The sequence below is a fragment of the Piliocolobus tephrosceles genome, chromosome 7 (assembly GCF_002776525.5).
Source record: "Piliocolobus tephrosceles isolate RC106 chromosome 7, ASM277652v3, whole genome shotgun sequence".
NCBI classification, from domain to species: domain Eukaryota; kingdom Metazoa; phylum Chordata; class Mammalia; order Primates; family Cercopithecidae; genus Piliocolobus; species Piliocolobus tephrosceles.
The window spans coordinates 128,557,754-128,573,963 of record NC_045440.1 but is presented as its reverse complement, the minus strand read 5'-3'; the positions used below and the strand labels follow the sequence as shown (position 1 = coordinate 128,573,963).

At 40.4% G+C, this 16,210-nt stretch overlaps 1 protein-coding gene across 3 annotated transcripts in view; it reads right to left on the bottom strand.

The window, feature by feature from the left end:
• ZNF572 (zinc finger protein 572) overlaps positions 1-16,210 on the bottom strand; it is a 31,484-nt gene that overhangs the window by 9,969 nt on the left and 5,305 nt on the right. For 2 of the 3 annotated variants that reach the window (XM_023224145.1, XM_023224137.2), the window contains exons 2-3: positions 12,924-13,037; positions 9,269-12,298 (exon numbers count right to left, since the gene is read on the bottom strand). In XM_023224145.1, the coding sequence (XP_023079913.1) occupies positions 10,788-12,298; positions 12,924-13,002 (1,590 nt within the window). In that variant the 5' untranslated portion in view covers positions 13,003-13,037 and the 3' untranslated portion in view covers positions 9,269-10,787. Of the gene's footprint in view, positions 1-9,268; positions 12,299-12,923; positions 13,038-16,210 lie in introns of those variants that run through there. The other variant, XR_002734136.3, reaches the window with a different exon arrangement.

Below are 16,210 nucleotides of genomic sequence, written 5' to 3'. Positions count from 1 at the left end.
CACTTGATTAAGCTTACAGTAATCTGCTGTATTCCCCAAGATCCATCTGTCTTCTACACAGGGCAGAGAGTTGAATAAGAATGGGCGGGGAACCACCACCTCTGCATCTTTCAAGTCCTTCATGGTGGCACTAATCTCTGAAATCCCTCCACAGATGTGATATTTTTGATTTACTATTTTCCCAGGTAGACGCAGCTCTAATGGCTTCCACTCGGCCTTTCCCATCATAATATCCCTCACTCCACAGGTAAGGCAACCAATGTGGAAATTCTGCTCAGTATGCTAAGTATGTCTATTCCAACTATGCGTTCTGGAACTGGGGAAGTGACCACAGGATGGTTTGGGGACTCACTGGACCCACTGTAAATCAAACCTGAGCTAAAACTCCACTGATCACCTGCCCTCTATAAGCTGCTACTCTGACTGGAGGGCCACCATATTTGGGGTCTCCTGGAATCAATGTCAGTTCAGAGCCAGATGTCAGTAGTTCCCTGAAAGTTGTAATTATTTCTCTTTCCCCAATGCACAGTTACCCTAGTAAAAGGTCGGAGGCATAAACAGTATATTTGGTAGAATACCCAAATGAAGGGTAGTGTACCCTTTATTCAAGGGTTTCTGGGTCTATAAACTGGCTCAAGTCTGGAAATTGAGCGGCCATGATTATCTGTTTTTAATATTTGAGTTACGCTTTTGTTTACTTGACCTGGAAGTTTTCTGCTTATACAGATCAAGTAAGAATGTAGTAAGCTTCCCATCTATTTCACTTCTAGGAACATGAAGATTAATCAGCCAAAGCCAAATGTCTACATGAGTCAGATTATTCTGATTGTTGGATTGCCTCTGCTATTTGTTCATTATGGTAGCTATGTCCACCTTGCCTTTGGCAGTTGAGTTTTGCCACTTGGACCCTGCCACCTTGGAATCCAATTATTCCCATTCTTTCCCAATAAATGCCCTCACTTTAACAGTAAACACCCTGTGAGGCTGAGTGCACCTTTCTTTGTAGGTAAGCTAGTTGCATGATCAGGGCTTGCGTTTGGTTTTCAGTAATTTCAACCCAAAGGCTACTGGGGAGAAGATTCTCCTTCAGGGAACACTTAGAAGTTTCTAGACTATTTATGTATACCTGGAGCTGAGAATTCAAATCCCTGAGCTCATCCTTTTCTTTCATTACTTTGTCCAGCAATATTATTAGCAACCAACGAATGTCATTATGTTTCGTGATTTTCCACAAACGTCCTAAAGTATCATGTACGGAATCACCAAGTGCATTGCTTCTTATAAGTGGTGAATTAGGAGTGTCACATGCATATTATTTTGCATATCTCTATAAACAACTCAGCCATGGACTATCAGTGCTGTCTGTACTATTAGAAGTAGAGAGTCTTTAGCATTTTTAGCTCTAATCAGATTAAAGAGCCAATTCTAGAAACCCCAAAACCAATTACGAAAATCCACCCTTAAAATTCTGTTCCTCTGGAAGTACTTCTGGTACCAAAACCTCATCTTATTTCCCTAGTTCTTAAAGCAGCTCTTGATGATGTCCCTTGAAATTATGCCTAGGGCAGCAAAAGGAAAAGTCAAAGTAATTCTTAAAATGATTCAACCCAAGGTGAATCTCAGTTGATCCTATGACCAGGAGAGAAGGAACAAGATTATCTTATAAAAACCATCTCAGGCAAGGTGCAGTGGCTCATGCCTATAATCCCAGCACTTTGGGAGGCCAAGGCAGGAGGATCACTTGAGCCAGGAGTTCAAAACCAGCTTGGGCAACATACAAGACCCCATCTCTACAAAATAAAAGTTTAAAAAAAAAAAAAAGTAGGGCAAGGTGGTGTGCCTGTAGTCCTAGCTAATTGGGAGGCTGAAGTGGAAGGATTGCTTGAGCCTGGGAGGTCAAGACTGCAGACAGCCATGACTACACCAGTCTACTACTGTACAACCTAGGCAACAGAGCAAGACCCTGTCTCAGAAACAAAACAAAACAAAAAATCTCAAGAGAAGGTTTTCATCATATTAATGTGTTGGCCTTGAATTATAATAATATATTATCTATTTACATATTATTTGTTCTTCTCCGTCCCCAAAAAAAGGTGTTTAAGAAAATTCTTCCACCAGGACACTTTAAACGGATATAATTTCTGGAGAGCAATTAAACAAAATGCCTTTAAAATCATTTACGCCCATTGATTCAGTGATCTCACTTTTAGAAATTTATGCTAAGGAAATAATTAGACATGTACTCTAAGATTTGCATTTTTTTAAAAAAAGCATAAAAGACCAAACAATCACAACCACAATACCAAAACAGAACAGCAGCTAAAAACAGCCAGTTCACAGTATTTTTATTTTTACTTTTTTGAGACAGGGTCTCACTGTTGCTCAGGTTGGAGTGCCGTGGCATAATCATGGCTCACTGCAGGCTGGACCTCCTAGGCTCAAGCCATCCACCCACCTCAGCCTCCTGAGCAGCTGGAACCACAGCCATAGCACCATGCCCAGCTCATTTTTAAAAAATGTTTTGTAGAGATAGGGGCTCACTACGTGGCCCAGGATGGTCTTGAACTCCTGACCTCAAGTAATCCTCCCGCCTCAGATTCCAAAAGTGCTGGGATTACAAGTGTGAGCCATGGTGCCCAGCACAGCAGTGGTTTTGTTGTTGTTGTTTTGTTTTGTTTTTTAGACGGAGTCCCCAGGCTGGAGTGCAGTGGCATGATCTTGGCTCACTGTGACCTCCGCCTCCCAGGGTCAAGCGATTCTCCTGCCTCAGCCTCCTGAGTAGCTGGGATTACAGGTGCACACACCACCACACCCAGCTAATTTTTGTATTTTTAGTAGAGATGGGGTTTCACCATGTTGGCCAGGCCGGTCTCGAACTCCTGACCTCAGGTGATCCACTCGCCTTAGCCTACCAAAGTGCTGGGATTGCAAGCATGAGCCACTGTGCCTGGCCAGTGTTATTTTATTTTTAATAACAAACAAGTAGAAACAATATAAATGTCCTACATTAAAACAATTAAATTGTTTTGACACAACCATTCAGTATATTATGAAGCCACTAAAAGCCTAACCATTTTAAAACAAGTAAAAAATGACAAATGATGTAATATTAAGAAAAAAAAGACACAATGCTACATGTACCCCCCACCCCACACACAGACACACCGTATAATCCAATTTTAAGTATTTATTCATATATATGCTTAGAAAAGAGGTTACTGGGAAAGACCTCAGCATTTTCAAGGTAAGTAGTCTCTGGAAAAAATGATTATGGGTCACTTTAATTCTGGTCTTCCTACTTAAATGTATATCCTAATTTATACTTCTTTGTATATTTTACAATTAGCAAGTATTACTTTAATTATCAGAAAAAAGCAATGTTAAGGGGGAAAATCTTTCACCTGTATCTATCAGTCTAACCAACTAATATGTTCTTAATGGGAACATTTATCCATGACTTAGTAAGGCTCAAAATTAATAATGTTCATTTTTCAATCAAGCTTTCATTCCATCCCTCAACCTGTCAAATTATAGAATATGTACTGAGTTTACCAGAGTCAAGCAATGTGACATCAGAAACCTGGCTGTCTTAGTGCCCACAAGCCCCCTGGAAGCTTGGAAGCACCCACAAGCTGGGAAGCGGCTACAGGCGCACTGTGCCATGATTGCCTGGCATTCTGTTTCCATCTGTATCCCTATAACTAACCCCAGCACTTGTGCCATCCTCAGCTTTGACTTGATTCCAACCTCATAGCAGGGGTGGGGGGAGGCTGATGAGAGGCAAGGATGGGGAACAAATTAAAGGGGTGGAAAAAGCTCATTTGAGCCCAGGAGTTCAAGGTTACAGTGGGCCATGATCGCACCACTGCACTCCAGCCTGGATGACAGAACAAGACCCTGTATTTTAAAAAGTAAAAATCTTAAATTTGGGTTGGCATATGGATGGATGAGGCAGGGGTTAGGGCCAGAAAGAGGTAAAAGAGAACAAAATAGAAATAAAAGAGATAGAGGAGTGACAGGTAGGGTATTTTTTTTAAGTTTAATTTCTGTAGAGACAGGGTCCCACTATGTTGCCCAGGATGGTCTCCACCTCCTGGACTCAAGTGATCTTCCCACCTCTGCATCCCACAAAGTGCTGGGATTATAAGCATGAGCCACCACACCCAGCTGGGGATAATTTTTAAACAGAAAATGCAGCCGTTGCTCAACTGGCTGCCATATTATAAAAATGATGTGTTACATTATCAGCCTCCTGAACAGCTTGCTATTATTCATGTCCCCATATTCTTATTCATGTCCCTTCCTACTCATGGCGTAAATAATAATAAAAAGATTGCACTATTTTAGTGGCCTCGGGGGACAGTCATATCTCTGAGGCTAACTTCAAAGATGATCCAAAGACCCATGCTGGTCTAGAGCCACCTTTGATGATAACAATGGTAGTAACAGTTAATACTGAGTGATGACTAAGTATCAGGAATACTGAGCACACTACATACATCATCTCACTGATCCTCACAATAAACCCATGAGCTAAGCGTTATTAATGTCTCCATTTTAGAAACCTAGAAATAATCAATCCAACAAATGATTCAACATTCCTGTCCCTAAAGTCTATCTCTGGCAAAATTATGAGCAAATGAGGGTGGAGAGAAAAGGAAAATAGTATTTCCTTAACACCTACGATATACCAAGTTCACCTCATTCACTGCTCACCAAATCTACAAGGAAGGTAAGTACAAAATACAAAGCTAGAAAGCGACTGAAATTTAAATTTGAAACAAGTTTTAAACTTGTCCTATGGAGTCCAATCTGAAGCTCAGGGTAGTGAATTATCAGGACACATTTTATTTTATTTATTTATTTATTTATTTATTTACTTATTTATTTATTTATTTATTTATTTATTTATTTATTTATTTTTGAGAAAGGTCTTGCTCTGTCACCCAGGCTGGAGTGAAGTAATGCGATCTTGGCTCACTGCAACCTCCGCCTCCTGGGTTCAAGCAATTCTCCTGCCTCAGCCTCCCGAGTAGCTGGTACTACAGGCACACACCACCACACCTGGCTAATTTTTTTATTATTAATTTTAGAACAGATGGAGTTTCACCATGTTGGCCAGGTTGGTCTTGAACTCCTGACCTCAAGTGATCCGCCTGCCTCAGCCTCCCAAAGTGTTGGGATTACAGACATGCGCCATTGTGCCCAGCCAGGACACTTTTTAAATGTCCTCTAAGGTTAGTGTGAGGATACACCCAGCCTCCTATCATAGCAACTTTCATTTACAAATCAGCCCAAGGAGACACTGGGATTATACAATCTAATCCCGCAGACTTTATTCACTGGTGAAAACCCCTCAACCAAAACCCATAAACACTTCATATGCCAGGCTCTGTGTTGGGCTTAAGGGTTACAAAACTGGATCCATTCAGTCACAAAAATGGATCCATATCCTGGAAGGGTGTACTCTTAGACATTAGCATAAAACACATAAGCATATGACACCCACCCAGTAACTATTAAGCATGATTATGTGCAAAGCACTGTGTCAAACTTCACAGAGCTTGCATTTTCACAGAGCAAACATAACCCACTTTAATCTATTGTTATCTCTAGCTTTTCAGATTATCTGTTAAGTCTGAAGATTAAGGATTCAGCAGAGTAAGTGTAGTTCCAGAGCTGCCAAGGAGAAAGTAGCCAACCAAAAAGCTGCGTGTTTTCCTACAACTGGATTGTCCTCACATTTGCCTCTCCCACTGTCACACGACCTCTGCTAAACACATGTTAGGCATCAAGTAAATTTTTGTTGAATGAAAGGTTATACTGCTTGAAAGAAGAAATAAATACATAAAATCAAATACAGAATTTTAAAAAGCATAGTAGTCCCCCTTATCTGCTGGGGACACATTCCAAGACTTCCGATAGATGCCTGAAACCAAGGACAGTACTGAACCCTATACGTACTAAGTTTTTTCCATACATAAAGTTTATGTATGACAAAGTTTAATTTTATCACATAAATTAAATATGATACATTTTAATTTACAAATGAGGTACAGTAAGATTAATAACTAATAGAACAATTATAATATACTGTAATAAAGTTATGTGAATTTGGTCTCTCTCAAAATATCTTACTGTACTGTACTCACCTTTCTTCTTGAGGTGATGATGAAAGAGTACAGTGGCTTCATGATGACATGAAATGAAATAAATGATGTAGGTATTGCGATGTAAATGGAAAACTCCAGAAATAATTTCAAAGTTTTAAACTGCCTGCTGTTCTGAGTAGCAAGACAAAATGTCTCACTATCCCACTATTTCCGGCCTGGATTGCTATAAATCACTTAGTAGCCATCTCAGTTATCACATCTACTGTTATGGTATCACAATGCTTATCTTCAAATCATCCTTACCTTACTTAATAAAGGCCCCAAAGAGCAAGAGTAGTGATGTAATATTTTCACACCATGGTTGATCAAAGGTAACTAAAACCCCAGAAAGCAAAACCTTGGATAAGGGGGGACTACTGTAATGACAGTTTTACTGTTACCAAATGCTATGATTTGAGTGTCCCCACCAAAACTCATGTTGGGACCTTAATTCTCAGTGTAGCAATGTTGGGAGGTGGAACCTTTAAGAAGTGGGGCCTAATGGGAGGCATCTGTGTCATGGAGGCTCCCTCTGCTCTTATAGGCAGCGTGCTGCCAATTCTTGTACAATTCTTGTCAGCGAGTGACCTTTCTCTCTCACGGGAGACCACTCACATGAGACAGGGTTAGTTTCTGAGAGTGAGCTGTTATGGAGTGATTGCAACTCTCATGTCCTGCCCCTTTGCATGTGCTATCTTCACCCTTGACCTTCTGCCATGTTATGACACAGCACAGAAGCCCTCACCAGAAGCAAGCAGATGTTGGCCCCATGCTCTTTGACTTTCTAGCCATCAGAATCATGAGCCAAATAAAACCTCTTTTCTTTATAAATTACCCAGCTCAGGTATTCTGTTATGGCAACACTAAAGAGACTAAAACACCATGATTTCAGAAAATGAGACTGGCTGAGATCAATGTGTCAGATTAATGCATAAAGGGTAATAGTCACAGTACCGCTGTACTCCACTACCTCTCACCATCAGTGAAGAAACTTCTACAGCACTAAGGAGAAGGCCCATTTGGTAGACCCAACTTGGATGACTTGGGATGATGGGAGTTAAGACTTTACCTTAATTACTACAGAGACTTATGCTTACATGCCCTTTGGTAGGCTGTACAGCAGTTAGGGAGTGAGTTCCCTCCTATAGTTGTGAGTACATGCATTGACATGGCTGTCCCTATGCTATGGCATGGAAAATATATATGAGCTCCTTCTTTGAGTAGGAAAAATATACATTATAGGTGTCTTCTATTTAATTAAAAAGAAACTATGAAATAAATCACTTGTAAATAAAGAGTGCTTTCTTTATTCACATGCTGAGTCCTTTATGCTAGCAAGAAAAATAGAGAATATAGAATTTCTTTCTCGTGGAGCTAAACAAAGAGCCTACTTGCTGATTAATGAAACTGAGATAAAAGCATCACATATTATGTTTGACTATGTTATGTTCTCCATCATAAGGTACATATCTCTTTTTTGTTTTCCTCATTTTCAATCCAAAGAGACAAGGATTTTTGCCAAATTGTTCTACTAATGGAACCCATCTTAACCCATCTAAGATGTGAACATCTTTATTCCAGTAGACATCAAGGTTTGTGAAATAGATTTTATATATTACCAGCCATCATAGTACATTGTATAGGTGATGGTGACAGGACATAAATTGTACCTGTTATTAATCTCTTCAGATGCAAATTAACTTAAATTGAACTTGCGATTTTGTTCTTTCCCAGTTTAAACCAAATTCTTTGTTTCATGAATAAAAAGAAAATTTAGTAAAATTTCCTGTTTTTTTGTTATAGCTGATTACAAGGTGAATAAAATAAAAGTGTTTTAGACAGTCTGCAAACAATATAGTCCTGTGCTTTTCCAATATTTTATCCGTTAAAATTCCTGAAGTTGATCATAAAGAATCTACAAGTAAGATAAGTTTGGGGCTGTACTACTACTTCTACTTTCAAAACATGTGGATAACTTTTTTTTTTCAGTTTGTTTCAATTAATAATAACAGCAGCAAGTAATTACCATTTATTGATACCCTGCTATGTTTAAGCACTGTGCTATATGATTTGCAAACATTCATTTAATGTTTATGGTAACCCTGTAAGGCAGGCATTATTTCTGTTTTACAGATGAGGGAACTGAGGCTCAGAGTGGCTACCTGCCACAGAGCATGTGATTGATTTTGTATCACCCCAACCACTGCTGCCTTGTAACTGAATTTCAGCCTCAACAGCAAACTCCTAAGTTTATCAGCAAACTCCTAAGTTGATAACTCCTTAGTTATCAAGCATTAATCAAACTATTAGTTACTATAAAAACTTGTCCTGAAATATTACAATTTAAGAAAATTTGGGCAATACCAGATAACATACAAAGACAGAAAAATACTCAGGTGAGGTCACATAAAAGCCAATAATGGGCCGGGTGTGGTGGTTCACACCTGTAATCTCAGCAACTTGGGAGGCTGAGGGAGGAGAACTGCATGAAGCCAGAAGTTCAACAACAGCCTGGGCAACATAGCAAGACCCTGTCTCTACAAAAATTTTAAAATTAGCTGACTGCAGTGGCGTGCACTGTAGTCCTAGCTACTCAGGAGGCTGAGATGGGAGGATCCCTTGAGCCCAGGAGTTTGAGGCTGCAGTCAGCTATGATGGTGCCGTTGCACTACAGTCTGGTTGAGAGTGTGAGACCTTCTCTCTTAAAAAAAATTAATGAATAAGGGCCGGGTGCGGTGGCTCACACCTGTAATCCCAGCACTTTGGGAGGCCAAGGTGGGTGGATCACGGGGTCAGGAGATCGAGACCATCCTGGCTAATACGGTGAAACCCCGTCTCTACTAAAAATACAAAAAATTAGCCAGGCGTGGTGGCAGGTGCCTGTAGTCCCAGCTACTCAGGAGGCTGAGGCAGGAGAATGGCATGAACCCGGGAGGTGGAGCTTGCAGTGAGCCAAGATCACGCCACTGCACTCCAGCCTGGGCAAGAGAGTGAGACTCCGTCTCAAAAAAAAAAAAATTAATGAATAAGAAAAAGATAAAAATAAAAGGCCAATAATGCCTAATGTTTTCCCTCTTTTTTGAAAGCAGAAAATTTCCCCCAAATTCTTCAATACCTTTATTTGTTAGTTTTTGCTTTATTTTTGTAATCAAATAACAATACAAAAACACACAAATACCCTGCCAGTATCAAGTGCACCACAATCATGAAAGATAAAATAATCCCTATGCAATTAAATGACCATCAGCTACAGACCTTTGCAGCAGCTACAACTGACCCATTCTGGCTTCACATTCATGCATATCATTCATAAAATATATTCTGAATCCAAAAAATTAGATGAAATCATGGGCAACTCAGGAGTCCTAACCTTCCTACTTGTCTACCTTTTGCACTAGTAGGAAATAAAATGGGAGGAAGGGAATAGGATATATCTAATAATTTCCAAAGCATCATTCCCATAGGAATAAGTAGGGAAGATGGGGCCTCAGTTATCAGATCCATATACCAATTATGTCAAGAGGCAAAAGAAAACTGTCAGTACTGAAGCTAAGAAGTCTCACTACTCCTTAATGGCAAACTGTCCTTGGACACTGGCTCAGAATTAGTGAGTTAATTACTAGAAAAAGAACCAAGTTCTTGAGCTGACCAAGAATTACATAATGGGATAACTTGGGGAAGAGGCTCTTCATTAAAAATTGTAAGACAGAATTCAGGAATCCTGCCTTCTATTCTGGCTTTGGTCAAGACAGTGAGGTCATATCACTAGATAACTCAGTCGGCAGCACATGAATTAGAACACACAATCATTAAAATATCCAATCTCTAAACCCAGTGTCTTCAATACTCTATCCCAGTTCTACTCTATGTTACAATTCCTTTTGGAGAGCAAACCCTCCAGAACACATTTCTACAGTCTTTATAGGAAATATTTATGGGTCTGTCAAGAATGATGATCTTGAATGAAAGAACCTTCTATAATATCCAATACAGCAGCTGCTGGTCACATAGAGCTACTGAACACTTAGAAAGTGGCTAGTGTGACTGAGGAACTGGATTTAAAATTTCAATTAATCTTAATACAAATAGCTACATATGGCTAGAGGCTATGGTATTGGACAGTATAGTTCTAGATGCTACAATAGTTTATTTTTAGTGACTAAAAATGCATTTGAAAAAAAAATCTTTTCCTTCTTAAGCCCCAACAAAATAGCCAGGAAATCACATTATTTGCTCAAAAATACCCTTTATCTGGGTAAACCCCTGTGGCTGGTAATGATGTATCGCTACCCAGTAAGGGAAGAGAAAAAGTAATTCAATAGCAATTCTAGCTTCAGGTTCTCACGGTTCCTTTGTTTACTCTCAGGATTACTCTGTACATTTATTTTGAAGCTATTACTATCTTACCTTAAATTTTTTAAAGTCCTCCTTTCTTCATCCTTGGTGGATGAATCCCTCACTGGACAGATCCAATAACCTGGTGATTGGGGTCTTCCCATCCTTTAAACTGGGAGGTTGACTTTTTCCAAATGTTTTAACAAACACATCAAAGAAACTTTATAGCACAACAATCACAGAATACCTACGTTGTCGTGGTCCGACAAGGAAGAAAAAACCATCACCAGGCTTTGGGACTCAGGAAGATGAATTTGATACTGAAAATGAAGGGATGAGGGGCACTTCCCCTGAACAGCTTTTCCAAGTCCATTCACGAGGAAAATCCCCAACGTCAGGAGACTCAAAAGGCTTTTCTATGTGAATTTTCCGATGCTGACTGAGGTAGGCACTTCTGCTGAAGCACTTCTCACAGCTGGTACATTTGTAAGGTTTTTCCCCTATGTGGGTCCTCTGGTGCCTGATAAGGTTAAAGCTCTGACTGAAGCATTCACCACAATCAGGACATTTATAAGGTTTCTCTCCTGTATGTGTCCTTTGGTGAATCACCAGGGTGGAACTCTGACTGAAAGTTTTCCAGCACTCAGAACATCTGTAAGGCTTTTCTCCTGTATGTGTTCTCTGATGTCTAATGAGATGGGAGCTAAGGCCAAAACTCTTCCCACATTCACAACATCTATATGGTTTTTCTCCTAACTGCATTCTGCATTCTTCTATCACATTGCAGTTGTGACTCAAACTTTCTTCATATTCAGAACTTTCATAGGATTTCTCTCCTGTGTGCATTTTCTGGTGTGTAATAAGGTTTGAACTACGACTAAAATTCTTCCCACATTCTGGACATTGATAAGGCTTTTCTCCTGTATGTATTCGCTGATGTTTTATTAGAGTAGAATTACAACCAAAGCTTTTTCCACACTCGAGACATTTGTAGGGCTTCTCACCTGTGTGTGTCCGCTGGTGGCGAATGAGGCTGGAACTCTGACTAAAACTCTTCCCACAATCAGGGCACTTATAAGGTTTTTCTCCAGTGTGAGTCCTCTGATGTTCTATTAGGACATAGCTATGACTGAAGCCTTTTCCACAGACAGAACATTCATATGGTTTTTCACCTGTATGTGATCTGTGATGCTGAATAAGGTGAGAGCTGCTGCTGAATCTCTTCCCACACTCAGGACATTTATAGGGTTTCTCTCCCGTGTGAGTTCTCTCATGGATAATAAGATGGGAGGTATTGCTGAAGCTTTTCCCACATTCACCACACTGGTAGGGCTTCTCTCCTGTGTGCATTCTTAGATGCTGAATCAGATGAGAACTGTTACAAAAGCATTTTGCACACTCAGAGCATTTATAAGGCTTTTCCCCTGAGTGGGTCCTCTGGTGAGTACGCAAATGAGAACTATTACTGAAGCTTTTCCAACATTCGGAACATTTGTAGGGTCTGTCTACAAAGGATGAATTCTGCTGCACACAGGCATTGGTATGTTCTCCTGGGTCCCATTCCTGGTGACTGGGTTTTTCCTCCTCTTTAGCTATAAAATTTCCCCAATTCTCTGACTTGCCATCATTCTCACAGGAATCATGACACCAAATCTCATCTTGAACCCATGTCAGTGGCATTTCTTTTGCATCCTCATGCTTATAATGTTGTGGTCTATGTCGTTTAGACCATTCTGAAGGTTTCTCTTTAAGTTTATCTGCTTTAGGATTATTGTGGTGAACAGTTTCCAAATTATTCATACTTTCATCTCCTGCAAGAATAAACAAATATTCTAACCATATTCTGCACCTCTGCCAGAGAAGTAAATTCTAAACTGCAGTAGAAGAGAGGAAATAACACTGTAAAACCTCATAAATATTTCATATAAAAAAGTTTTTAAAGACAGTTTCACTTCTTTTCCTCTGTTTACCAGAAGCAGGTGGATTTTTTTGTACTTAGCAACTACACTAATGCATTATTTGAAACATTATTGGCAAAGGGAACATCAATCTAAAAACAAATGCATTAAATGCTGTTCTAGAAGACTTAAAAGAAAAAACAGTATTGATGTGAATAGGAGTGAAATTGAACAGGATACCATCTCAGGTAAAAACTAGACAATAGCTTTGCTAAAATCTGAGCAAATGCTATAGAAATAACAATAGCCACCATTTATTAAGAACAGTAGCTTTGGATGGGGTATTTCAATACTTCTAAAATATATGTGAAATTGGTATTATTCATTTTCTTAAAGATGAGAACAATGAGGCTGAAATAATTAACACAGCTTATAAGTGACAGAACAAGGAATTAAATTAAGGTTTGTCTCATTCTAGTGTCCTGTTCTTTCTACATCAAATTTCCTAAGGATTCAGACCATCGTCTTGATCCCTCACCTGTGAAGGGGCTTTTCAAACTCTCCCTCTCCATAAAGCTGTTAGAATCTGAGACCAACAGTTTTTTTTCTTGCTCCATCACAATGATCACAGCCAAGTTAGAGATCAGAAACCCTGTGGAAGGAAATAAATTACGTTTGGAGGTATATGTTAAAGTTTATGCTTCCTCCTTCCTTCCCAACCATTCCGACACAATAGGAGGCACAGAATGTTCCATGAACCATACTGAAAATAAGAAACACAACTCTTAGCAGCCCTTTTAGAAAATCTTATCTCAGATCCAAGTGTTTAGAATTAAGGGTTAACCCTGAAATAACAATGCAAAAACGTAAATCTTCGGGGGGGCATGCCCAAGATGCCTGAATAGGAACAGCTCCAGCCTCCAGCTCCCAGCATGAGTGACACGGAAGATGGGTGATTTCTGCATTTTCAACTGAGGTACCAGGTTCATCTCACTGGGGAGTGCCGGACAGTTGGTACTGGTCCGTGGGTGCAGCCCGACCAGTGAGAGCTAAAGCAGGGTGAGGCATCACCTCACCTGGGAACTGCAAGGGGGAAGGAAATTCCTTTTCCTAGCCAAAGGAAATTGAGACACGCAACACCTGGAAAATCAGGTAACTCCCACCTTAATATTGCACTTTACCAAGGGTCTTAGCAAATGGCACACCAGGAAATTATATCCCACACCTGGCCCAGAGGGTCCCACGCCCACAGAACCTCCCTCATTGCTAGCACAGCAGTCTGAGATCTAACTGCAAGGCAACAGCGACACTGGGGGAGGGGCGTCCGCCATTGCTGAGGCTTAAGTAGGTAAACAAAGCTGCTGGGAAGCGCAAATTGGGTGGAACCCACAGCAGCTCAAGGAGGCCGGCCTGCCTCTGTAGTCTCCTCCACTGGGGACAGGGCATAGCTAAACAAAAAGCAGCAGAAACCTCAGCAGAGGTAAATGCCCCTGTCTGACTGCATTGAAGAGAGCAGTGGATCTGCCAGCATGGAGGTTGAGATCTGAGAATGGACAGACTGCCTGCTCAAGTGGGTCCCTGACCCCTGAGTAGCCTAACTGGGAGACATCCCCCACTAGGTGCAGACCGACACCTCACACCTCACACGGCGGGGTACACCCCTGAGACAAAGCTTCCAGAGCAAGAATCAGACAGCAGCACTTGCTGTTCAGCAATATTCTATCTTCAGCCTCTGCTGCTGATACCCAGGCAAACAGGGTCTGGAGTGGACCTCAAGCAAACTCCAACAGACCTACAGCTGAGGGTCCTGACTGTTAGAAGGAAAACTAACAAACAGAAAGGACACCCACACCAAAACCCCATCAGTACGTCACCATCATCAAAGACCAAAGGCAGAGAAAAACCACAAAGATGGGGAAAAAGCAGTGCAAGCAAGCTGGAAATTCAAAAAATCAGAGCGCATCTCCCCCTCCAAAGGAACGCAGCTCATCGCCAGCAACGGAACAAAGCTGGACAGAGAATGACTTTGACAAGCTGAGATAAGAAGACTTCAGTCAATCAAACTTCTCAGAGCTAAAGGAGGAACTACGTAACCAGCGCAAAGAAACTAAAAACCTTGAAAAAAGAAAGGATGAATGGATAACTAGAACAATCAATGCAGAGAAGACCTTAAAAGAACTGATAGAGATGAAAACCATAACACGAGAACTACGTGACAAGTGCACAAGCTTCAGTAACCGACTCGATCAACTGGAAGAAAGAGTATCAGCAACTGAAGATCAAATGAATGAAGTGAGAAGAGAAGTGTAGAGAAAAAAGAGTAAAAAGAAATGAACAAAGCCTCTACGAAATATGGGATTATGTGAAAAGACCAAATCTACGTCTGACTGGTATGCCTGAAAGTGACAGGGAAAATGGAACCAAGTTGGAAAACACTCTGCAAGATATCATCCAGGAGAACTTCCCCAACCTAGTAAGGCAAGCTAACATTCAAATTCAGGAAAGACAGAGAATGCCACAAAGATACTCTTCAAGAAGAGCAACCCCAAGACACATAATTGTCAGATTCACCGAAGTTGAAATGAAGGAAAAAATGTTAAGGGCAGCCAGAGAGAAAGGTCGGGTTACACACAAAGGGAAGCCCATCAGACTAACAGCAGATCTCTCGGAAGAAACTCCCCAAGCCAGAAGAGAGTGGGGGCCAATATTCAACATTCTTAAAGAAAATAATTTTCAACCCAGAATTTCATATCCAGCCAAACTAAGTTTCATAAGTGAAGGAGAAATAAAATCCTTTACAGACAAGCAAATGCTTAGAGATTTTGTCACCACCAGGCCTGCCCTACAAGAGATCCTGAAGGAAGCACTAAACATGGAAAGGAACAACAGGTACCAGCCATTGCAAAAACATGTCAAAATGTAAAGTCCATCGATGGTAGGAAGAAACTGCATCAACTAGTGAGCAAAATAACCAGCTAATATCATAATGACAGGATCAAGTTCACACATAACAATATTAACCTTAAATGTAAATGGACTAAATGGTCCAATTAAAAGACATGGACTGGCAAATTGGATAAAGAGTGAAGACCCATCAGTTTGCTGTATTCAGGACACCCATCTCACATGCAGAGACACACATAGGCTCAAAATAAAGGGATGGAGGAAGATCTACCAAGAAAATGGAAAACAAAAAAAAAAAGCAGGGCTTGCAATCCTAGTCTCTGATAAAACAGACTTTAAACCATCAAAGATCAAAAGAGACAAAGAAGGCCATTACATAATGGTAAAGGGATCAATTCATCAGGAAGAGCTAACCATCCTAAATATATATGCACCCAATACAGGAGCACCCAGATTCATAAAGAAAGTCCTTTTAGAGTCTTACAAAGAGACTTAGACTCCCATACAATAATAATGGGAGACTTTAACACCCCACTGTCAACATTAGACAGATCAATGAGACAGAAAGTTAATAAGGATATCCAGGAATTGAACTCATCTCTGCACCAAGCAGATCTAATAGACATCTACAGAACTCTCCACCTCAAATCAAGAGAATATACATTCTTCTCAGCACCACATCACATTTATTCCAAAATTGACCACATACTTGGAAGTAAAGCACTCCTCAGCAAATGTAAAAGAACAGAAATTATAACAAACTGTCTGTCAGACCACAGTGCAATCAAATTAGAACTCAGGACTAAGAAACTCAATCAAAACCGCTCAACTACATGGAAACTGAACAACCTGCTCCTGAATGACTACTAAGTACATAACGAAATGAAGGCAGAAATAAAGATGTTCTTTGAAACCAATGAG